General features: G+C 35.9%; 1 protein-coding gene across 8 annotated transcripts in view; it reads right to left on the bottom strand.

Moving 5' to 3' along the window:
- Positions 1-2,817: 2,817 nt before the first annotated feature.
- The window catches only part of DYNC1I2 (dynein cytoplasmic 1 intermediate chain 2), a 54,620-nt gene continuing 31,733 nt past the window's right edge, over positions 2,818-25,704 (bottom strand). For 5 of the 8 annotated variants that reach the window (XM_032355934.1, XM_032355938.1, XM_032355937.1 and 2 more), the window contains 11 exons: positions 23,397-23,492; positions 23,034-23,196; positions 22,810-22,909; positions 22,224-22,349; positions 21,135-21,281; positions 20,650-20,763; positions 20,211-20,344; positions 19,244-19,388; positions 7,301-7,441; positions 5,326-5,451; positions 2,818-3,756 (listed from right to left, as the gene is read on the bottom strand). In XM_032355934.1, coding sequence (XP_032211825.1) covers positions 3,643-3,756; positions 5,326-5,451; positions 7,301-7,441; positions 19,244-19,388; positions 20,211-20,344; positions 20,650-20,763; positions 21,135-21,281; positions 22,224-22,349; positions 22,810-22,909; positions 23,034-23,196; positions 23,397-23,492 — 1,406 coding nt within the window. In that variant the 3' untranslated portion in view covers positions 2,818-3,642. The remainder of the gene's footprint in view (positions 3,757-5,325; positions 5,452-7,300; positions 7,442-19,243; positions 19,389-20,210; positions 20,345-20,649; positions 20,764-21,134; positions 21,282-22,223; positions 22,350-22,809; positions 22,910-23,033; positions 23,197-23,396; positions 23,493-25,704) is intronic. The other 3 variants (XM_032355936.1, XM_032355941.1, XM_032355940.1) reach the window with 1 other exon arrangement.

The following is a 25,704-nucleotide window of genomic DNA, read 5'->3' as shown; positions in this document are numbered from 1 at the left end:
AGGCAAAGCTAATGGTTTTTTACCCTAGACTTATGCCTAAGATTCAGGCATGACGCTAATGACACCACCACCTTGGATGCTGTGTCATGTTTGAAACGACTCAGTTCTCACAACCATGGAGCAGCTGGAGCTAACTGGAGATGCATTCTCTCCAATATATTATAGAGCTTTCCCTATTTAGAAAACACGGCAGTACCAATGTTGAAGTATCAGGACTGTGGAAAAGATTTAAAAATGCATTGTCCAATAGAATGGGAAGATGAGAAATCACATGCTTCATATCAGATTTTTTTTCACTCATTCAAGCCCTTCCTTTCCATGTGGTTCAAGAGGCAAAGGATTATAGTCTGTTTATTCAGTACTAGTACAAAACAGAATGAATCAATATTCTTACAATATTGTAAGACTAGGATCACTCCTAATACTACTTTCCTTTAGTTCCTTCCACCCTAATTTTAAGTCATCCATTCCTTCAAGGTGCAGTATGTCAGCATTACTGAAACAATATATTGTATCTAGAGATTTTCTAAACTTTGTAGGGAATTGAATCTATAAGCACAAAGAAAGACTCTACCAATGAATTTTTGTGGGTTTTTTTGGGTTGTTTTTTGGGGTTTTTTTTGCTTTAATTATACCAAAAATTTTTTCTAAAGGGCACCTGGGTGGCTCAGTGGGTTGGGCCTCTGCCTCCGGCTTAGGTCACTATCTCGGGGTTGTGGGATTAAGCCCCGCATTGGGCTCTCTGCTTGGCGGGGAGCCTCCTTACCACCCCCCTCCCCCACCTGCCTCTCTGCCTACTTGTGATCTCTGTCAAATAAATAAAATCTTTAAAAAAATTATTTCTGAGACTTAGTGTAAGCTAATTAGGTATTTGAAAATTGAGTATTCTTCCTCAACACAAATAAGAATAACCAATAATCTTTCTCATTTAAAAGACAGTAACATCATCCTTTATTGTTATAAAACAATAAATAAAGTAAATTAGCCTGAAAGCTATGGCTTGTTTCCCACTCAGCAAAAAAAGTGTAACAGGTAACAAATGAGGTGTAATTTCCGTAACTGGGTGTTTTTGAAAATTTCAAGGTTTTCATTCATAAAAGAGTAAAAAGCTGTGCTACACTTTTCTAGTCAGCTTGATTTGTCAGAAGATTTTACATCAATATTGACAGTCTTTGTTCTTCCTTTTTGCCCTATCATATACTCAAAAGGCAGTTACTTGGGCATCTAGATGGCTCAGTCAGTTAAACATCTGCCTTTGGCTCAGGTCATGATCCTGGGGTTCTAGGATTCAGCCCCACGTTGGGCTCCCTGCTCAGCGGGAAGCCTGCTTCTCCTTCTCCCTCCCCTTGTGTTCCCTCTCTTACTGTGTCTCTGTCAAATAAATAAATAAAATCTTAAAAGAAAAAAAGGCAGTTACTCACATTAAATTTATGTGTTCCTAAAAATGTACAGTTAAGTTATATGGGCAAAGGTCCACATCACATTTGGGGGCTGGGGTGGGGCAGTAGAGAAGTTATTCCTCAAAAGCAAAAATTCTGGTGCTAAGTATTTTACTTACCAATTTTATTCTTTCACAATCAAACATATCAATTTTAATCCAATGAGCATCCAATTTGCCAAATCTCTTGATTTCCAACCTTAGTTATAATGATCTTTTCCCTTTTCCTAGTCCTTTTTACAAACTGATAGCAAAAATGTAATAACCGGCTTGCCTGGGTGGTATAGTCAGTTAAGCGTCTGCCTGGGTTAAGGTCATGATTCAGGGGTCCTGGGATTGAGCCCCACGTGGGGCTCTCTGCTCAGCGAGGAGTCTGCTTCTCTCTCTCCTCTGTGTGTGTTCTCTCTCTCTCTCTCTAGTTCTCACTCTCTTTCAAATAAAATCTTTAAAAACAAAAACAAAAAGTGTGACCGCTGAAATCAAACTTCTCCCATCCAAGTACTAACCAGGCCTGACCCTGCTTAGCTTCTGAGATCAGATGAGATCCAGTGCATTCAGGGTGGTATGGCCATAGACTGAAATCAAACTTCTGACTCATAGACAATGCTACCATGAGCTAACTTTAGTTACTTGCCTACTAATATAAAAAACTTATAAAAAATAATAGGCAATTATGGGGTGCTAATTTGTGAAAACTGAATATATAAAAATGGAGAATTGCCTGAAGTAAATAAAATCAATATAAAATTTTAGAGTCGGAAGGAAATTTAACAGTGGTCTAACCAAACTTAATTCCTGGATAAAAAGAATGAGGCACAAACAGATTGAAACACTTGGCTAAAATCACACTTCTCGTGAGTGCCAGAGCTAGAACTAAGTTGGGTCTAGTATTCCTAGTCAATTATTTTACATTACACAATACTCATAGTTTGGAAATTTTATTATTTGGAAATTTATTTTTAACAGATCTTTGTTAGAATTATAAAACAACCACAAAAACGTTCAAATTCTTTATCTATTCTTCCTTCCTAGCTCATGTTCTGTTGAATAAACAGTTAAATTTTAGAAGGATAAGTGGTTAGGATCAAGGAAATAGACAATTTAATTAAAGTGGATAAAATAAAGATCTGATCATAATGCTTTCCTCTAATTCTGAAATAGGTTGATTTCAACATTAATTCTTAGATTTTTTCACTCACCTTTCAGACTTGCTTATACAAGGTTGTGTGGTAACAGATCTCAAGATGTGGAGTTGATTCAATGACAAAGTTCATTTGAACACTTCCTTCATAGCTACTACTGCAACCATGAAATCAATTTCTCTCAGGAGGTTTTAGTTTCAGAGAGCTCACATACATAATAATCTCAATCAATGAAAATAATAGGCAGCTTTCTGTTTATTCTTTAGAAGAACTACATCTCAGATGGAAAGTAAATTAGGGAGTAAAGCAAAAGTTAACCCAGGATAAATTTTTTCACTGACAGGAAACATCAGTTCACAATTTCATCAAGAGATCTACATTATAATGTATGGCATATTTAAGACACAAAACTTGACGAGATTTGAGGTGGCCACTTACAATGAGAGCTTAAAGAAAGATACGTAAAAAAAGACACTTTATAAAAGGGATGGGAAAATTAAAATTGCAAGGCTAAATCAAAATGAAAATCTGAAAAGTTAAAGCATATTTGTTTTTATTTAATAGTGATCACATGAATTATAAAGAAGAAAAGGGATATTAGAATGGAGCTTGGGTAAATGTATGCATGCTACGGTTAAGAATAAACATTATTCTTACATATTATGGTTAGTGAGGACAGTATCAGTGTAACAGGGAACTGTGATTATTTAAAAATATGCAGAACTGATTTAATCTGTACTTTAGAAATAACTTGAATATAGTGTTACACGTTGAAAAGAATTCAGAAGAATAACTAATACCAAATATACACTTGTGTATAAGAATTCAGAAAAGGCTGCAATCTGTAAAGTTAATCGGCTGTATTAAAAATGACACAAATCCAAAACAAGATGCATGTTATATAAAAAGGGACACTATAATTTACTTGCTCCGTTAAATCCATGGTTAAATCCACGAAATTTCCTTTTAATGAACATTTAGACAGAAACATGCAAATAGTCTTAGGTTCTACTTAGGGACTTCCCCAAACCTGCTAAGGCTACAATATCCCCCTTTCAGGAGCTAAGCAGGTATTCGGGTAGCTGCTTCCTCCTCTGCATCAGCTCTGTTTGCATTAATTTCTGCGAGTGTTCGGCCGAACCGTGCCCATTCATCATTTCGGGGGACAGCAATCTGCTGTTAAAAGAAAGACAATGTTTTATGTACGCTGAGATAAAAGATCATCTTACCCAGTATTTCAGTTTGTTTTCAAATAATTTTTCCATTAAAAAGTAGTAATTGACATAAATGGTCTTTCCATAATTACAGAGACTGTAACAATGCTTTACAATACATTTCAAAACAAAAGATGATGTTTGGGATGTGTGTTGTGACAGTCTCAGAAACACTTTTGCTGTTACCACCATCAGTACAAGAGAAAATAACAATGACACTCTGCAAATATGACTCCTATCCACTATTTCATGGATTTTGCTGGTGGGGTAGAATTCCTTAAAATTTTTTACTTCTTGCACTATTCCAAATATGAAAGTTTTTGAAGCATGCTTCAAAGGGCTGGTTTCTTATTTTTGTTTGGTGCATAAGATAACCATTTTCAGTATCTTAATCCCTTCATCAGAAGGTACATTATGTTTTACCACTTTAGTGATTTACAAATAGCTAAAGGAGAAAAGAGGCTCATGATGTTTTTGTCTCCCTGAAGCATCCAATGACTAAAACTTTTTGATAATTGTTATCATAATATTGGAGAAATCTCAACACTGCCGAATTAAAGCACAAACCACTGAGTATAGCAAACGAATGTGCCTGCTTCTTAATCTACCATATTAGATTAGATTAGATTAGTCATATCCAATATGGTAACTACCAGACACATGTGACTGTTCACACTTAAATTACTTGAAATAAAATTTAAAATTCAGTTCTTTCGTTGTGCTAGCCACATTTTAAGTGTTTGATAGCCATATGTGGCTAGTGACTACTGGATTAGACAGTGCAGATATAGAGCAATTCCATCTGTGTGGACAGTTCAATTGGCTATTCTAAATGATTCAATCTACCTCCCTCCAGATCCAATTACTAGAGGCCACAGGGAGTCCAGAGGGGATGGGGACTCATAAGGCATAGCAAAAAAAACAGTGACTAAGGCTTCTTTTAGCCAGGGCTAAAAAGAAGGAAATCACTCCTGAATATCGTGTATAGCCAACCCAAATACTAAAGATGACACAAAGATGCAACTCATCCTGCTGGATTCAATGATAATGGCTTTCCAACAAGGTTCAGAAGTCAAGACTCACATTTCACACAGTCATCAAATAACTCTCAAAGATACTACTTTTGATTTCTACTACCTGGCCCAAGCAAATCTAAACATATAGAAAAATAAGAACCTAAATCTGTAAAGTCCTTAAGTCCATAATGCAGAGTCTATAATTCAACTGTAACTCCAAATTTCTTCTTCCTGAAAAGTTTCTAATCTCTAGTAATGTATGCTTCAAGAAATAAGGTACTTCCAATATATGATATTATCCTCAAAATCTGTTGTGTGGGGACACAGAACATCCAATTTAGAAAGAAAATTAATCTTAAGAGTTGCTTCTGTTGTGAAAAAAGTTTTATCTTTACAACCATATGGTTTATACAACTTATGAACCTTGAAGACTAGTTTTAGCCACAAAGATACCATAACCACAATGCCCTGAAAGCAAACAGATGTATCAAAATTATAGGCAGTGAGCCCCATACCTCTCCCACATCATATATGACAATCTGTCCTTCAGAATCACCCACAGCAATCTCTCTTCCAGAATGGGTCCATCTTACACGATTAAGAGCAGGATTACCCTCCACAGAAATGCTGGCAGTTGGCACCTGAAGTCATTTAAAATATAGTGCAGTTAAAAGTTTCATCAAGATTTCTATAAACATGTAAAACAGTAACTCTTCTTTCTTCCAATCGGGCTACATTTTTTAAAACAAAGATGAAAATAGATGAAGAATTTTCCCAACTTTCTTCCTGTTCAGTGATACATTATGAATGACATTACAGTCAATCCTTGAAAATGGTTTGGGAAAATAACTTAAGTTCTTATATAAGAAATTCTCACATGACTGGATACACACATCATTTTGAAAGATCTTCTCCTTAATAAAGGATTCTTTGTTGTTATTTTAACTTTTTTTAAGAAATCAAGCTGTTTGAAAACAGATGGACAAAATCCCATTTTAAAAAACATTTCAAAAGCCCTCATAAACAGATTATGGTTCAATTTTAGAGGACAGAAATTACTTTTGTAGCTTGTGACTCTGTCAGCTGAAACCTGTGATTTGATCCACAGTTCCTAGAAAGAGTTCATACTGAAGGTGCAGTTTGGGTCTTGCCAAAGCTCTTGTTCCCATCAGCTGTCTAGAACAGGGTAGGATGATAGCACCAAGACAATGGCACACCACCACCCCCCGCCACCGGCCCCGGAATCTCCCTGTACTTCTCTTATGCTGAGGAAAAAGAGATTTATTTGTCACACCCAGAACAAACAGTCAATGTCTGACTCAGACTGGAAGCACGAAAAAATTTTTGAAACCTGATTAAAAATAATTCTTTTAATTGACACTAGTCATCCCCAGATGACTATTTTAACTCCTAGAATGCCAAAACTGTTCGAAGAACTGTAATTTAGATATATTTTTTGAGTTAAGGATTATAGGAAAGACCCACATTTAAGTATAACCCCAAATCTCAAACACCAAAATCCAAACTGAAAAAATACAATTGGTACCATTTTAGGTAACTATAAAAGTATAATTAATCCCAACCATCTAGTCAGATACTCTTTCTCCTAGAAGTATCTGAATATTCCTCCTCAAAATACTAAACCAGGAGCTGGCACACTTAACTACTCTTACATTTCTAATATATAACTTCCTTGGCCTGTATATCCAACTATTTTACTTCAAGTGATTTGGATGGCTGCCACCAGAAATATGAAGAAATATGGGAAAGAGTGGGATGTGGGTGAAGGCACCAAGAGACTTTATCCTCTATAACTGTTTCTGACAGAACTCCTAAAAAGCATGATCTCTTACCACCACATATCAGTATAGAATTCAAGGAACATTTAAAATATACATATCTAAAAGTAAGTAATAGCTGTAGTTAAATTTCATTTCCAGGAAGTAATGTTAGCATAGTAATTAGGAAATTTTGTGGTTTTTCTATTCATTTTCTAGTAATAACACTCTGTTTTCAAGCATTCATGGAACAAGTCATCAAAAATAAATTTTTCTTTCATTTAAATAAGACAGGCTAAACTAATGTTTATGGAAGATATACAATTCTGTCAAGGCTAAGAGATAATTTAGAAATTCAGAATTAAGGTTAACATACTTCAACAGTCTGAAATGATCTGCTTTGTAGCCTGCGAGTAAAAAATAACCCCGTTGCCTTATAAATGAGACTTTGCCAGGACACTACAGACATGATAGTGCTTTTCAGAAGTAAAAGGAAATGCCCCAGTGCTCTTGGCAACATTATTTCTCCCTTCAGTACTGCACAGCATGCTGTTTATTATTAAGGGTACAAAGCTTATTTGGTTTCTTTGTGATGAGGCTACAATCACTGAGCACTTTTACATTCCTTGGGATAAAAGGAATTTCACAAATTATTCAATAAATCTTCAATTTTCTATTTTTTCAGTGCAATTTTTGTTATTTTCCTGCTCACCTCTGTATCATTATTGAGATTCCACAAATCCAGCCTCCCCATGCCATCCACACAAGCAAACAGGGCTGGGTGGGTGGGTGACCACATAACATCATAAACATAGTCTGAATTATCTTCAAATGAGTACAAAGGCTTGTTATTCTGAAAGGAAAAAGTTGATTCTTAGCATAGTCAAAATACAACATACATTCAATAGGTATGGATAACATTTTATGATATTTAACTCAGCCTAGAAAACGTTCCTCTTACTTGTTTCACTATAGACTTACCTGGAGTTGTGAACTGAGACTGACTATTGTATTGCAGTTTCTTTTTAACTTCTAGACACTACACTGTTTTAAAAAAGGAACAGAATATGCTTCAGAAACATTTGCCCAAGAGAAGTCTCTGGGAGGATGACAGCAACGGCAGTTCACTTTTTGAATTCTTCTAACACTCCCCATAAACCCAAACAAAGCAATGAAGATAGCAAAACCAAAGATTCAAAGACAATATGCACAACAAAATCAGGAGACAAAGCTCCAAATATAAGTAGAAAGAAACTGGGGCACCTGGGTGGCTCAGTGGGTTAAAGCCTCTGTCCTCGGCTCAGGTCATGATCCCAGGGTCCTGGGATGGAGCCCTGCATTGGGCTCTCTGCTCAGAAGGGAGCCTGCTTCCTCCTCTCTCCCTCTCTCTGCCTGCTTCTCTGCCTACTTGTGATCTCTCTCTTACAAATAAATAAATAAAATCTTAAAAAAAAAATCATTTAAAAAAATAAGTAGAAACAAACTTCTACCAATAACAAGGCTTCTGTAGTACAAACATCTGTGTGCAGGAAGAAGTGTGGAAAGGCCTCGGGCTTCTGACAGCCAGAAAGCAGAACAGAAGAGCCTCATAGTTGACAGCAGATACTCACTGGGCAGTGTCAGGGAACATGCTGAGTCTGAGAACAGCAGCAGAAACTGGGAGTTCAATGTAATTCTATTTATAAATAAGTGCAAGCAGACTCCAACGTGATATAAGTAAGGCCTAATGGTGCAGTCTGAGTTCTATAAACTCTCAAAATTAAAAAACCAAAGCTCCCTTTCAGGACAAAGTCTCACCAAAGAGAAACTGTGAGGAGTAGAATCAGCTTTGTAGAATATAGCACAGCAAGGACAAAGGGAAAGAGAAGGCTCAGATAAAACTGGTGGAGAGAACAGAAAAGGCACATCTCAGAAAGTACAAGCCTGAGAGAGATAAGTATTTACTTTGCAAAAAACACAGAAGAGAAATCTTTAGCCTAAACTAGAAAAGCTATCCTATGCCCATTCCCACCCTCCTAAAAGTAGAGGAAAAACTAATTTCACTAGTAGAGAATAAGTGACAAAAAAGGATTTGGGTCAAATCCCACACAAAGTTATTGTGGCAGACCTTCAATAATGGCTGTCATGACAGTTAAATGGAAAATGGTAGACAAGATGGATTTGCACATGCACAAGAATGAAGAAGGACCCCTCCTTCCTCATACCAGACACAAAAAGTAACTTAAAATGTACTGGAAGTCCTAGCCAAAGCAATCTGACAACAAAGAGAAATAACAGACATCCAAATAGGCCAGGGAAAAGTAAAACTTTCACTATTTGCAGATGACATGATACAGAAAACCCCCCAAAACAGCAAGAAGTGCTGATTTTTAAAAAATCAGTAAATTCACAGGATACAAAATTGATGTACAGAAATCTGCTGTATTTTTATATATCAACAATGAAGCAGCACAAAGAGAAATTAAGACAATACTTTCATTTATAATTGCACCAAAAATAGTAAGATACCCGGAATAAACTTAACCAAAGAGGTAAACAACCTGTACCCCCAAAACTATAAAACACTGATGAAAGAAACCAAAGATGACACAAAGAAATGGAAAGACATTCCATGCTCAACAGATTGGAAGAGCAAATACTGTTAAAAATGTCTACAATTAACCAAAGTAATCTACATATTCAATGCAATCCCTATCAAAATATCAACAGCACTTTCCACAGAACTAGAATAGACAATTGTAAAATTTATATGGAACCACAAAAGAGCCCAAATACCCAAAGATATTTTGAGAAAGAAAAGCAAAGCTGGAGATATCACCATTCCAGACTTCAAATTATATTATAAAGCTACAGTCACCAAAACAGCATGATACTGGCACAAAAATAGACACAGAGATAAATGAAATAACAAATCCAAAATAAACCCACAACTATATGGCCAATTAATCTTCAACAAAGCAGGAAAGAATATCCAATGTAAAAAAGTCTCTTCAACAAATGGCATTAGGAAAACTGGTCAGATACATGCAAAAGAATGAAACCGGACCACTTTCTCACGCCATACACAAAAATAAACTCACAGTGGATTAAAAACCTAAATGTGAGACCTGAAACCATAAAAATCCTAGAAGAGAACACAGGCAGTAACTTCTCTGACGTCAGGTGTAGGAACATTTTTTCTAGGTATGTCTCCTGAGGCAAGGGAAACAAAAGTAAAAATAAACTATTGGAACTACATCAAAATAAAAATCTTCCAAACAGTGAAGGAAACAATCAACCAAACTAAAAGGCAGCCTATGGAATGGAAGACAATATTTGCAAACGACATATCTGATAAAGGGTTAGTATCCAAAATATATAAAGAACTTATACAACTCAACACCCAAAAAGATGTCCAGATGGCTAACAGATACATGAAAAGATGCTTATCATGATCTATCATCAGGGAAATACAAATCAAAAGCTACAATGAGGACCCTCTGGGTGGCTCAGTCAGTTAGGCGGTTGACTTCAGCTTGGATCGTGATCTCAGGATCCTGGAACTGGCCCCACATGGGGCTCCTCACTCAGTGGGGGGTCTGCTTGTCCCTTTCCCTGTACCCCTCTCTCTGTCTGTGTTCTGTCCTTCAAATGAATGAATAAAATCTTTTTTTTTAATATTTTATTTATTTGACAGACAGGGATCACAAGCAAGCAGAGAGGCAGGCAAAGAGAGAGGGAGAAGCAGGCTCCCCGCTGAGCAGAGAACTGGATGCGGGGCTTGATCCCAGGACCCTGAGATCATGACCTGGGCTGAAGGCAGAGACTTAACCTGCTGAGCCACCCAGGCGCCCCAAATGAATAAAATCTTAAAAACAAACAAACAAACAAACAAACAAACCCCACAAAAAACCCTACAAGGAGATATCACCTCAGACCTGTCAGAATGGCTCTTATCAATAACACAAGAAACCAGTGTTGGTGAGGATATGGAGAAAAAGGAACCCTCTTGCACTGTTGGCAGGAATGCAAACTGGCACAGCCACTGTGGAAAATGGTATGAAGGTTCTTTAGAAAGTTAAAAACAAAGGTAACCCTATGACCCAGCAATGGCACTACTGGTTATTACCCAAAGAATACAAAAACACTAATTCAAAGGGATATATGCACCCCTAGGTTTATAGCAGCATATATACAATAGCCAAGATATGGAAGTAGCTCAACAAACACAACAAAAATATACATGAGTGTTCACAGCAGCATTCACAATAGCCCCAAATGGAAACCACTTAAACACTTGATAACTAATGAATGGTAAAAGTGGTATATCCATACAATGGGACAGTATTTGTCCAAAAAAGGAATGAAGTACTGATATATGCCACACATGGATGAACTTTGAAAATATGTGACGTGAAAGAAGCCAGTCACATATTGTGATGCCATGAAATGTCTATAATGGGAAGTTCTGCAGAAATTGAAAGTAGGTCATTTCCAGGAGCTGGGTGAAGGGAAAGGAGGAGTGACTGCTAACAGATTTAAGGTACCTTTCCAAAATTTGAAAATGTTCTAAAATAAGACAGTGATGATAGTGCATATCTCTGTGAATCTAAGAACTGTACAATTTAAAAGGATGAATTTATAGTATCCAAATTACATCTCAATAACAGGTTTTTAAAAAAGATTTTATTCATTTATTTGAGAGAGAAAGCAAGAGAGGGAAAATAAGCAGGGGGAATGGAAGAGGGAGAAGCAAGCCTTCTGCTGAGCAGGGAGCCCAATGCAGGGCTGGATCCCAGGACCCTGGTATCATGACCTGAGCCGAAGGCAGAGGCTTTAACTCACTGAGCCACCCGCGTGCCCCAATAACAGTTATTTTAAAGAAAAGAGATAAAGTTAATTTCTTAAAAAGCGATAGACAGAAATTAACAAAGATATACCTATAAAGGCAGCCCCTAAAGAAGAAAACCAAAGCAATACTATAGAATATAAAAAATAACTCAAGAGAACTCTCCTAAAATAAAAAAAGACAGCTTGAAACTACATATTTAAGAGTAGCCTGTGCATCTACGACAATCAACCCTTTAAAGAAAAAGAAAAAAAAGTTTGATCAGCCAGGTTTTGTAAGGACAATTAAGGACAACAATGCTTTTTGCCAAAAGATGATAGAGTGATATGTAAGGTAATCAAAGAAAACAGTGTAAATATGGATTTTATATACAGCCAAACTGACCTCTGTAACCCAATAGGCTCTTGTGAATATGAGAATAATGCATCCACAAACACACGACTATAGAATGAGCTTCAGGTGACCAAAAAAACTGAGGAGATGTCAACATACGGACAGGCAGATACCAAGTGATTCATAAGGCTAAACTCTTCTTTATGGAAAGTGGAAACAGGCTAAACTCTTCTTTATGGAAAGTGGAAACAACCTACAACTATACACAACAGTATGAACAATACAGTAAAAATGCAAAATCCAGACTGTGAGAAACTCTAACAAGACAACCAATCTGGTTTCTTTTTCAACAACGATGAATGGAGAAGAGAGGGAAGGAAGCCCTATCTTAAGAGAGGGGCTCAAAAGATGTGTTACTAGCAAATATATGGATCTCATTTGGATCGTGCTTCAAAAAATAAACAGTAAAAAAAATTTTTTTTAATTTTTTTTAATTTTTTAAATTTATTTTCAGCATAACAGTATTCATTGTTTTTGCACCACAGCCAGTGCTCCATGCAATACGTGCCCTCTCCAATACCCACCACCTGGTTCCCCCGACCTCCCACCCCCTGCCCCTTCAGACCCCTCAGATTGTTTTTCACAGTCCATAGTCTCTCATGGTTCACATCCCCTTCCAATTTCCCTCAACTCCCTTCTCCTCTCTAACTCCCCTTGTCCTCCATGCTATTTGTTATGCTCCACAAATAAGTGAAACCATATGATAATTGACTCTCTCTGCTTGACTTATTTCACTCAGCATAATCTCTTCCAGTCCCGTCCATGTTGCTACAAGAGTTGGGTATTCATCCTTTCTGATGAGACATAATACTCCATAGTGTATATGGACCACATCTTCCTTATCCATTCATCCATTTTTTTAATTGGAAACTGATTGGCTATTTAATGAAATAAAGAAATCATTTCATTTTGGGGGGGGTGTGATATAGAGTATCATGGTTTTTTTTAAGACTTTATTTTTTAGAGATTATGTATTGAATATTTGTAGATGACATAACATATCTGGATTTGCTTTAAAATCCAGGGGTGGGGAGGGTGTGTACATGGAAATGAATCAAACAAGATGGGCCATGTGTTGATAATCATAGAAGCTAGGTATTGGGTACCATGGCTTCATTATACTCTTCTATTTGATTTTGTATCTACTTGGAATTTTCCGTAAGAAAAAGAGTTTAAAAATATTTAAAATTTCCATTCAGATATTAATGTCAAGATTATGACTTAATAGCCAAAAATGTTTACCTGTAATTAAGAAATTTTTAAGCAAAACCTTGAAGTAAGCTAGAAACTGAAACTAAGAGGTTTTTTCCTTTCAAGATCACCATTCTCTATAACTCTCTTTGGCAAAAATGCCAAAAGAAGTCTGACTCTGAAGTAGTGGTTTTCAATGTAGGATGGGCATCATATTCATCTGTAGAGCTTTTTTTAAAAAAGACTTACTTTATTTGTCAGAGAAAGAGAGAACACAAGCAGGGATAACAGCAGGGAGAGGGAGAAGCAGGCTCTCTGCTGAGCAAGGAGCCCAGTGTGGGACTTGATCCCAGGACCCTGGGATCATGACGTGAGCCAAAGGCAGACACTTATCCAACTGTGCCGAGGTTTTTAAAACTCCAGATGCAGCCCCCTGCATCATACAATTCATCAGTGTTTCTGGTGTTGCTGCACTAGTGATTCTGACGCACACCATGATTAAGAGCCACCATGCCAAGGTATATTATTCCTAAGGTGATAGTATACTTCCTCAAGAATATTCCATTTTTAGCCCATTTTATGGTCTCCAATCAAGGACTTAACAACAGAAGTTGTTCAAAATCAAAATCATGTTCATATGCTCCACTCTGTAAGCATATATATAGGTCTACATAATTTTCTAAAGAAGGGGTTATCAATAGAAAAATGGATAAAAGATTTGAACAGAAATGTTACAAAATGGCCAAAAAGTACATGAAATGTGTTTAACCTCATCAGTCTCAAGGTGATGCAAATTAAAACCACAATGCAATGCAACTATACCTATCAGAATTATTAAAATGGAAAAAAAAAGGGCAGAAAATATCAAGTGTTGAGAAGGCTGCAGAACAAGGGAAGATTTCATATGCTATGAGTTGATTATAAACTGGTAAAATCACTTTGGAAAACTGCTTGGCAGTATCTACTAAAGCAGAATGTAGGCATATCTTATAAGTATTTCACTCCTAGGTATATCCCCAACAGAAATAAGAGCTTATGTCCATCAAAAGACATCTACAAGTGATTCATGAGGAAATATTTTTCTTTAAAGAAGTATAAACAATGCCAGTAGCAGCACTACTCTTTAACAGCCCACACTGGAGCAAACCCAAATACCATCAGCAGTAGAACAGATAAACTGTGGAATACTTACATATTGGAATAGTATACAACTGAGAGAACAATCAATGAATCTCACAAACATAATGTTAATAAGCAAAAACAGCCAGCCACAAATATGTAATTATATGATTCCATTTTTATAAAATATGTAGTTATATGCAAATTAAACTTATTTATGTCTTTTTAAAAAAGATTTTATTTATTTGAGAGAGAGAGACAGAGAGAGCACAAGCAAAGGGAAGAGAAGAGGGAGAGGGAGAAGCAGGTTCTCCATTGAGCAGGGAGCCAGATGTAAGTCTCAATCCCATGAGCAGAGCCAAAGGCAGATGCTTAACTGACTAAGCCACCCAGCCGCCCCAATAGAATCTCTTTAAAAAGAAATAATTCCAAGGTCAGAAATATCTTCCTATATAACTTGACTGAGATATGACCTTTTTGAGAAGGAATGTGTCTATTAAAAGCAAAGGAAATACAAAGAAGCAGAAGATAGTACTCAATTCAAACATTGTCCAGGAGAGAGTCTCAGCCAAAGGATTCTAAGAATTACCACCCATGGCAAGGCTATCTCCATGTGAAAATGAATGAATCACACTATCTTCACTTGATGCCATTAAACATTCAAATTAGAAAACTTCCTTTGTTCCAATTTCTTGCTCACCAAGCAATCTTCTGATTATAATTTGGCTTCCCACGTGGGTTGTCTACAGAGAAACAATGAGCTGGTCAGGCCAGCATGAGTATCTAGGCCTTCTGGCAGTGGTTTCTCATTATTAAATTAATAAATTGACCTTCTCCCTATCAGTGTCTTGGAAGCCTGTTAGTTCAGTCAGCACTCCCTAGCTAATCAACTCTAGTAGACTGACAAGACTTAAGTTTCTGAATTAGGAAAGAACAGGCTGGACACTGGCCAGTGGCAGGTTACTATAGTAAATGCTACCATGGAGGATTAGGTCCCAACGGTCAGAAAGCCTTCCCCAAGAAACACTTCAAATTCAAAGCATTTTTTCGTTTGAACGTGTCTAATATGTGCACAGTTGCTATTCCAAGCATTAGGAATGTCTCTTCAACCTCATTTTAAATGGTGGCATTCTCTGAGAGTTAAATAATGAAGCTGTTAAAATATAAAAGAGAATTTAAGACATCAGAGATTGTGAAAAAAATTTAAGGCGTGTATGGACTACTGAAGTCTGAAAACTACCTACTCTAAGAAATTATCCCATTAATGATTTTAACCTTGACAATTAATGGCAATACAATTCTGACAGGCAATGTTCTGACATTAGAATACACTGTGCATACATGGAAATATTTTGGCCCCAAATAAACAATCCTTATATTTTAAAAGTAATATGTAACAAGTATGGTTAAATGTGGCAGAACATTAAGCTAATTTACCAGGTCTACCCCTAATCAAGTTCTTAACAGAATCCTCTGTTTACCTTCCAGTAGTTTCACTGCTCACACATTCTTCCTACTGTTTTTCAGGGCTGCCAAAGTACTGCTGTCATGACTTTCAAATTTGGCATTTTGAAAAGGTAATAGTGTCCTCCAAATATATATATATATATATTTTAAGATTTTATTTATTTATTTGACAGAGATCACAAGTAGGCAGAGAGGCAGGCAGAGAGAGAGAGGAGGAGGAACCTGATGTGGGGCTCAATCCCAGGACTCTGGGATCATGACCCGAGCTGAAGGTAGAGGCTTTAACCCACGGAGCCACCCAGGCGCCCCTCCTCCAAATATATTAAAAGTAATGTCTTGGTTGGTATAAACTTAAGAAAAATGTGGAAAATCCTCTACACCTCTGTTTATATTCTTTACTAAAAATAACTGCATTTAAAAAAGCCTTGAAAACAATTTGATGACCCAGAACTCTGTTGCTGCATTATAAATTCCTGACTAGGCAAAAATTAGAAGCTGACTAGACACGTAGATCATTTTAAATTTGAGGCAGTGTCAAATTGAGGTTTCTGGGATTTTTTAGAGGACTTATTAAAAAGGAGAAAAAAGGAGGAATCTTGTTTTGCTATTAGGGAAGAGCCAGATCTTAAAGGATATAAAGATAAAGCATATATAGATATATCTTAAAGATATAGCAATTTTTAGCAACTTGTTCCTTCCACTTTATGGGGACTCAATTCCCAGAGTCAGAAAACCCTTAAAAAAAGTAGAGGCTGAGAAGAAAAACATTTAAAGTCTGTTAAATTCACAAATATAAGATACTGGTTTAAAAAGCTTAACATGGAATTGAAACAATGTTTTTAAAGAGATTATTTAAAAACCTTTTCTACTGGGGCACCTGGGTGCCTCACTCAGTTGAAAGACTGACTCTTGGATTCAGCTCAGGTCATGATGTCAGGGTCATGAGATGGAGCCCTGTGTCAGAGTCCACGGTCAGCAGGAATCTGCTGGAGATTCTCTCTGTCCCTCTCCTTCTGTCCACCACCCCTAACCCGCTCTCTCTCTCTGAAATAAATCTTAAAAAAAAAAAAAAAAACCAAAAAACACAGAGGCACCTGGGTGGCTCAGTGGGTTAAAGCCTCTGCCTTAGGTTCAGGTCATGATCCCCGGGTCCTGGGATCAAGCCCCGCATGGGGCTCTCTGCTCAGCAGGGAGCCTGCTTCCCCCTCTCTCTGCCTGCCTCCCTGCCTACTTGTGACCTCTCTCTCTGTCAAATAAACAAATAAGATCTTTTTAAAAGACACACACATAAAACACACACACACACAAACCATAAAAAAGACCAAAAAAAAAAAATCACCTTGCCTATTACTCATAACCATTGTGTTGGAGAGCACACTCAAGTTTTTTGGCAGAGTAGAAATAAATACCACCAACACAAGTACCATGAAACATAAATCCAAGATCAAAACAATGACACTGGAAGCCATAATATAACCAACTAAAAAAATATTTACTCAGCAGATTGTTGCTGTTCTAGCTTTCACAGAGAATTACTTATGTGCAAAAAATAAAAGGCAGTTCTTCTGATAAAGTTTTAGAGGGCCCTTCAACATGTATAAAAACACTCTGTTCTATGTTGGCTCATCCTTTGACCACTAACCCTGGAGAGGTATGTACTTGTGTATGTGTGTGTGGGGGAGACATATGTATCACAGTTGAATGAATAAGTGAAGCTCACAGAAGGAAGCAATGCCTAGCTCAATTAGCAAAGAAAAAGATATGCCTGGCTGTCATTCTTATTCAGAAGGCAGTTCTATGTTGAAATACAGCAAAATACAAGAACAAAAAATACCAACCACCAATCAACCAGCTGTGTGAGTACCACAAAAGCAAGCATCAATCAGTCTGCTATCACAGACATAAGTTCTGTTCTTATTTAGGCAATGAAGAGGAATTCTTCATTTTCCAGTCCTGCTGGTAATATATGCAAGGGTGGAAGCCTCAAATTTAAAGCTAAAAGACTGGCAACTGAAGCCCTATTAAAATAAATCTACAAATTTATAAAAGATTCTTTCCAAATACTAAAAAACAAAGCTGGCCAATAACCTAACAAAGATATGTCTCCTGTGTTTTTATATAAAGAACTACTAAGGTGTAGCACATCCAGAAATATAGTAACTTATATGTGGCTACCTGCAGCCTATGCAGAAATAGTTGGCTTCATCTCTCCTATTCCACACCTTGCTTTGGTTTTACTAGCTAGATTATATATTTCTTTGCTTGTGGTTATAAGACTCTTCTTCCCGTACCTTTTTCCACTGAAAACTCTCCTTAAAAAAACAAAAATTCAAGAACAACCCAAGAAAGAAAACAGATGATTGATTAAATGCATTCAGGGCTCTGTCTGAACTCCATGAAAGAGGAACTGAACATTGCTAAGTGCCTATTACATGTTAGACACTGTGTTAAGCACTCTTCTATATATTTCCTTCATTAGCCTTAAGTGCTATTTTTATGCTCACTAATGCCAAATATGAAAATGCTCAAATTTAAAAGGCAAGCTTTTAGAGGCAAAGTTTTCTAACTCACTTCATATTACATTGAAAAAAAGCACCACAAAGAAAAAAAATGAACAGTAAGTCCATCCCAGATTTCTGAGGCCAGCTTTTGATATATAAATACACAGTAAAAAACATTTCTTAAGACCACTAGGTTTCCTCAAAGACACTGAAGAACCAAACAGAGTCTCTAAATTCTGTCTCATGATAAACTATTCAAAACATCAACATTTAGAATAAGGCAAATAGAAACAATAAGTGAAAAATGAAAATGAAAAAGTATAGCTTAAAATTTAACTTCGTTTAAATAGAATCTGATGTTCTGATTATGCAGCTTTGCCAACTACAATGTAATACTGGAGAAAAGCCAGACAGAAAAGTCAAGGCTTCTAAAATTTAATATGCTCTCAAACGAAATTACAAGGCCTATCACAAGAAGTAACGTTCCCTACTTAGATTGGCCTTGAGACTTTCGATGGAACAGGGCAATGTCACATTTATCTGGAATTGCTGGACGATCAGGAATCACTTTATAACATAGTAGGTTTTTCAAATAACTGAAGCTAATTAAAAGGTAAATAAACTATTTAAATTTTTTATTGTGGAAAACAAAAATATATATGCCTTTATACAATATTTCCTTACTGATTTAAGTTTGTTATTATAGTCTTATTGTATAGGACTTGTTGTACATCTGTTACCTGCCTTTTCTCCATTTTCCACCAGCTCTGTGAGCCACTGCAGCCTCTAAAAGCTCTTCCAAGAGCAAATGTATGGCTTTTGTACTGGACTATACACAGCTATGAATGGTGCTATGAGAGATACTCGCGTGCTTTTTTCCCCTACTCAGTTCAGAGTAAACAGTTCTGTGCTCGAAAAGCCTGAACTGAGAATACTGGTCCTTGGTTATGTGCGAGGTTAACACTTTTTTTCACACTTTTGTGAAAACTACAACACCCAGTGGCTCACTCACGTTCAGTATAACTTCTTATCAGGTTTGATCTATCAGTGAATCATTCTAAGCTATTAGAAAGCTTTCTGTCTTTCCCGCATAGAATTAGAGCACCACCTTGTGTCAGAAACCCAAGGAAATGAGCAGACATCTGTTTTTAGATACCTTAGTTGTCCAAAGTTTTACTGTCCAGTCAAATGATGACGTGACAAAAAGATGTGAGAAGTCCACTGCTCCAACAGCTGCATGACAATGGATACCAGTGATTGGTCCTTGATGTCCCTCAAACATCTCACTGATTCCAGCTTTGCTATTTCATAAAAGTGAAAATATTAGGGAACTCTCTTGGAAGTAGACTGCTTATAAATACATTTTATTAAGGATTATATATATCAGATTTTGACATCATTTCAACAAACCTAACTCTGCTCATAACACATCAGAGTAACTTATGTTGAGTGTTGCTCAATCCAGATTTGATAACACTACTAAAACAGTAAATACATTTTGAACTATAAACATGGTGTTGACAATACAACTCACAAGTCTAATTATCTGAGGTGATGGAATAGAGATAAAGGGAGGCTACTAATTTTATATCAAAAGCTTTGACATGAAGGTGATCTGTATTTGAGATGAAATCTGGACACTCTATTTTTTTTTTTTAAAGGAAGCAATTGATAAGGTACAGCTAGACAATTTCAAAACAGATTGAACAGCAGGAGAAATACTAGTCAATTTAAAATGTGTACGTGACATTACTACAAAATTATTAGCAGGATGTACTAAAGCTCAAAGTCCAAATATATCAAAATGGAAAAACGACTGAAAAATCTTATTTACAACTTTAAGGGTCAGTATGTGGCATGTGCATATTATATTTGCAACTGCATACATACAAAACCATAACATACCACAACCAGTAAGATCCAGAACATATCATGATCCAAAGTAACCTTTTATTTGAAACAGTATTTAAGTTTTAATTTTATATACCTGAACTCAAATACAATTTGTCAAAAAATAATGAGTGGCTCTATGACAAATCTCTATTTAAACAAGGGGCAATTTGTTTTAATGAGACTATTAAAGGGAGAAATTTAAATAATTGCAAATTCCAGTTTAGATTTACCTGCCATGGCGGCATGCTGTGTACACAGAACCTTCTTCACTTCCAACAACAAAGTTGTTGACATCTCCAACAGGGAAGGACATAGATGTCACAGCTACTGCCTTTGACTGTTTATGAACCAATTCCATGCTATCCTATGTAGAAAAAATTAAGGAAATTATTTTATAAAATTGCAACTTTTAATTTTCTTAGAAACAGTTTCAGTTTTATTTGGTTTATAAACAATTATTTTATAATACTTATACAAATTTACTTTGATTAAATGAAGTAGGTTTGAAAATAAAGTATATCATGACAAAGTATACCTAACCGGTTAGGCTCATAGGCTGTTATCATAATACTATTATAAACATTTATGAAAAAACATAAGCTGGGATTTACATGGACTTAAAAAATAAAAATTTAGTCTCAAAATTTCAGTTTTCCAAGTTTAACTTACCTGTGGATGGGAAAGCATGTCCAGACTCCACGAACAAATTTTTCCATCAGTAGATATGCTAATCAGATTGTGAGCATTTTGTGTTCCAACAACATTTACACAATATACAGGATGCTAAAGAAAGAGATATTAAAAGTTGTTTTCTGGGATTATTTTGCCAAAAAAATGGAACCACTTTTACACTATAATCACAAGTATTCTGTTTCACATCAAAACACTCTCATATCTTGATGGTATTTTTCATGTGAAGTTTGATGCTATTCTGTTGATTAATAAAAGCTTGTCTCAGAAGATAGATGAGTTTTTAATAAAACAGATTTCTAAAAAGACAACAACAAAAAAACGCCTTCATTCTTGGTGGCCAACTGACGAAGAATTCATACACCAAAGGAAACACATTCTGAGACAACTCTGACAGACACTACTAAGTATTTAATGGTGAACCTGCACAGAAGTCTAATGGAAATAACCTCTTTACTACTTACTGTGTGTGCAGCAGCTGACAGCGGAGTTCTCTGCACCGGAGTTCTTTTATTGCTGCGGTTATCCCACAGGACAATTTGGCCTGAATATGTACCACCAACAACCAGATTTGGATGAAATTTTGCAAATGTAGCAGACATCACAGCTGACTGTAAATCAGTAAGATTTTTATATTTAAGGTTCAAATGGAAGAAGCCTGATAAGTTATAAAAACAAATCTATATGCAAACATTTTCCCTTTTAGTGTAAGGTATTAGAGGTTATAAAAAGAAGTAAATTAATTTGTTTAAAAATTTCATTTTATTTCATAATATAAAAATACACCTTTAGAATAGTTTTTGCTTAAGTCAAATGTAATGTTTACATAAATGTATTCAAACCATTTATAAGGAAAGTAAAAAAATTATTTCATTTGATTACAGTATTAAATCAAAAGACAACTGGCTCTAACAGTAATGTGACAACAGAGTATAAGCTAGTTTTGATTCAGTTAAGCATTTTTCTCAGAATTATGAGAATCTTTTAATAAAAAGATTGTAACTTATGCAACTAGAAAAGGCTTGCAAATTCTAACCTTCCACTAAACTCACTTTAAAAATCTGCATCTGTTTCCTACTTCAAACATAGTTTTCCTACTTCAAACATTTAAAATCATCTAGTTCCAAAAAAATAAAAATAAGAATAAAATAAATAAAACTATCTAGTTCCAACTCCTCAGGCCATGTATAAGTAATTCAGTGGGCCAACTGTCTAATTGTATATTCAGCATATAAGTTCATGAGAAACTCCCTGTAGAAAAGACATTTTCCAGAAGATTCCTTTTATATAATCAATTACAATAACAGAAAATCACAAATGCAAAGGACTTTAGGTGTGATTAAACATAAGAGATGTCAGAAAAGCCACAAAAGGCAGATCATGCTGAACTGAAAAGTCTTCAGTTTTGTTAACATCTGTTTGCAAATATGAGGTGGTTTAGTAAATGCCAATCCAATGAAATCATTATGTTGACAAGAACAGAAAAAAGGCACTTGTCTAAATTCATTAATGAATTCTTAAACTTAGGGAAGACGGTTAAAAGACCATCTTACCTGGCAGTGAAACACATATTCTGGGGTAGTTTTTTTGTATTTCATATTCCACACGAGGGCCACACCATCAGGTTCATGAGGAGCATCTTCATTGTTATTATAGGAAGCCACGAGTAGCTCTGGATACTGTTCACAAGAATCAAGTAGGGAAAAAATTGCTATGCGTAAGAAATGTTTCACATTCTCAGTGACTCAACGGTCTTTACCAGATTATTTGAAAATATAAATATTCAACATTTCCACGAGAAATGTATCATGAGAGTTATGATTACTGGGATGTAGTTACCACAGTTAATTATTTAAAACGTTTTAACATTAAAACACGCTGCAATTTTAACCAAAGGATATGGTGAGCAACTGAAATTAATGAACCTGGGTTGTGGCATAAATTCAATCTTGAGTTTAAATTAAAGGATGGTTCCAATCCTTTCTTCCAAATATATAAAATGAATACAATAACATTAGAACCATTCATCCATTATTACTTTAAATGATATATACTGATTTAATTATACAAAGTTTCCATAATTAAGAGTGCCTATTAATTTTAATTAAAAAATGAGTAACCAATTTTGTTACAGTTTACCTGAGATGACCAATCCAAACAGCTAACAACACGATGCTTTGACCAACGTTCATCAAAAAATTGTCGATTTAATGACAGTTTAGCACCTGCTTGAATCTCTCTACAGAAAAAAACCAAATCCAAAAAAAGAATGATGTTATAACTTATCACTCTTGATCGGAAAGTAACTTAAGTAATCTTAAAGTAACATTGCTGAAGCCATAATTTTAGCCATTAAACATTACCCTTCTTTGTCTTCCAAATCCCTTCCGCTGTAGTCAAAGAAGATATTAATCTGCTCAGAAAGCGCTCTCTCTACAATTCTTGTAGAATGGTCAAAGAAACTTAAAAATTCCTCCGAATGTAAGATTTGTTGCTTTTCTTCTTCAGTCAGCTCATGAGGGGGAGCTGGAAAACAAATATTTTCCTAAAGTCCATCAAATCATGTCAACTCACTATCACAGTTTGGATCAATGAATGGCACATATTTTTTTCAATCAAATTCACCTCTTTGATTTAGAGGATTCTATTCTACTTTATCACATAAATAATAAAAAAATTTTTAGTAAGAATCAATAAAATTTTTGTAAGTTAATTCTTTAAGGTACCTTTACTATCATTTTCTTCATCTTTCTTTAAAGTTTTCTCTTCTTCAGGTTCAGTAGGTGGTTTAGGAGTCACTACATCATCTTCTTCCTCTTCATCTGAAAAAAACAAAAACAAAAACAGAAAAACACAAAAATTACTTTTATGAAAATAACCGAACTTTCAAGCAACAGTTCAGAAGGTGTACAACTAACTATACATAAATGCAAAAGTAAACCACTGACAAGACAGAACAAGTAAGAATAATATGAATTCCATCAACACAATTTTAAAGAAATCAGTGGAACTTCTTGGTGTTTTACATACCTATGTGGTACCTCTAACAGTCATTCCAAATTTTGTAGCTACATAAACTGAAATAAGATATATACGCAACTAGGACAAATTCCTCATGGAAATCTCTAAAAGCTTGCAAGCATTTATCATTCCAGACAGAACAACATGCAACTCCTGCATAGTTTTATGTAACATGCTGACACATTAATGCTGTGGAATGAAGAAAATCAAATGTCTAAAATAGCCTACAGAGCTGGCTGCTTACTTGTGATCTGAAACCATCAGTGTCTAATGGGTCTTCATATGGCATAAAGACGGCTTACATTAACTCTCAGGTTGCTATTTGAGAGGCAGATTTTAAAGATAATAGCTATGAGACCACATTTTCTATTCTGTCATTTTAAATGCAAGTCTCATTATCTATTGTTGCATGATGTGGCAATAAGCACTTAAAATCATGTTTTCTTAACTTGGAACAAAAATATATATTGAGATAATATACAGTGTTTATAGGAAGACTTTATTACTAAACCTTCTCTCCAAACCAAGAACTTAAAATCACTTACTTTAAAATGTTGTAGAACATACAACTCTGCATACCTTCTCTCTTACTATGTACTGAGACAGATTTTTATGAAGAAAATGCTTCTTTTTATTGCCTGAACAGATGTGTCATTTGTCTATAAGGGAATGGCAGCAGGCGTCTGCAGCAGAGTGCATCTTAAGTAATGAGGGCCTATTCAATAAGGGGACTTGTTATTTATAGTCATTTCCCCGACCCATGTTCAAAATTATCTAAAGCACACACATACATGCTCCGTACACAAAAGAATGGTCAAGGATGGGAACCAGCTGCCAAGTCATGGTCCCAGCAGCCAGGCCAGCTGACTAGATAGCAACAACCAGATGGCACTGCTGGGATTGTGTCTTTCTGCTACAAGGTGGCAAAAGGATGGCACAACATTCTTCCGCTCGGCTGCTTCCAATCCCGTCTCTCCCCAATGGTGAGCCTGTGCAATTACCCACACTCCAGGAGGCCTACAGATAAGCCTTTACCCTGCAAACAAAATGCAGCTTGTAGGCCACACCAGCTGCCAAACCACACACATAGTGTTAGGTTTGGAGAGCTATGAAAATCTTTCTAAGTCTATAGTATTAGCAATAAAAATATAACTGTACCTGTAGGAAAGAAAGCTTTAAATGGCACTGTATAATGCACACAACGATACAACCTCCAACTTAATCAAAATGATAATGACGCATGCCAATCCTACATTACTTGAAATTGAGCGATTTTTACGTTCTGACAAGTTTACAGAACTAGGATAAATGGCACGAATGATTTCAATATATGCTCATACTTTTGAACCAAATGGTGAAGGTTAAAATTTTTCCTTTCAAGGGCCTCAATCAGCCACAAAGGAAAACAGTAATCACTGTCTTTTCAGCCAGCCCAACCGCATTTGTCAGCCCTTTCTCCGTCAATGCAGCCAGAGCAATCAACCTGCCAAACATTCAGAATGGAAAAACAATCTGAAAATACAGGGTATAATGCACCTGCCAGTGAAAATGGCCATTTCAAGAAAAGCTAGTGATCTCAGTGACCCCGCTGAGGAGGCGGTGGTGCAAAGGGGAAAGAACACGTAAAAGAATTCTTAGTGATCGCCACTCTCTTGCACATTGACACTTCCTTACAAAGCATGCCAATTATAGCTTTTGTGCTACTTAAAAAAATGAAAGCTTTTTTTGGGGGCAAAATAATCACACAGAGACACAGAAAGACAGTACTCCTTTTAGATGAATTCTCATATACAACAGATTATTAATCTGAAAACAGTATAACTGGTGACAATTCTATACTGTGCTGCTCAAACGTGATGAAATTCTACCATAAAGTCACCTGTAGGTATAATGTAATAAAACAGTTTAATTACATTTAACTCAGAAGTTGACTTTTAGAATAATGATGTATTTACTTAAATTAAAAATTAAGTTTGAGTGTGTGTGTGTGTGTATATATGTGTGTGTGTATAT

The sequence above is a fragment of the Mustela erminea genome, chromosome 8, assembly GCF_009829155.1.
Source record: "Mustela erminea isolate mMusErm1 chromosome 8, mMusErm1.Pri, whole genome shotgun sequence".
Classification (NCBI taxonomy): domain Eukaryota; kingdom Metazoa; phylum Chordata; class Mammalia; order Carnivora; family Mustelidae; genus Mustela; species Mustela erminea.
This window is presented reverse-complemented; position numbering and strand designations above follow the sequence as displayed.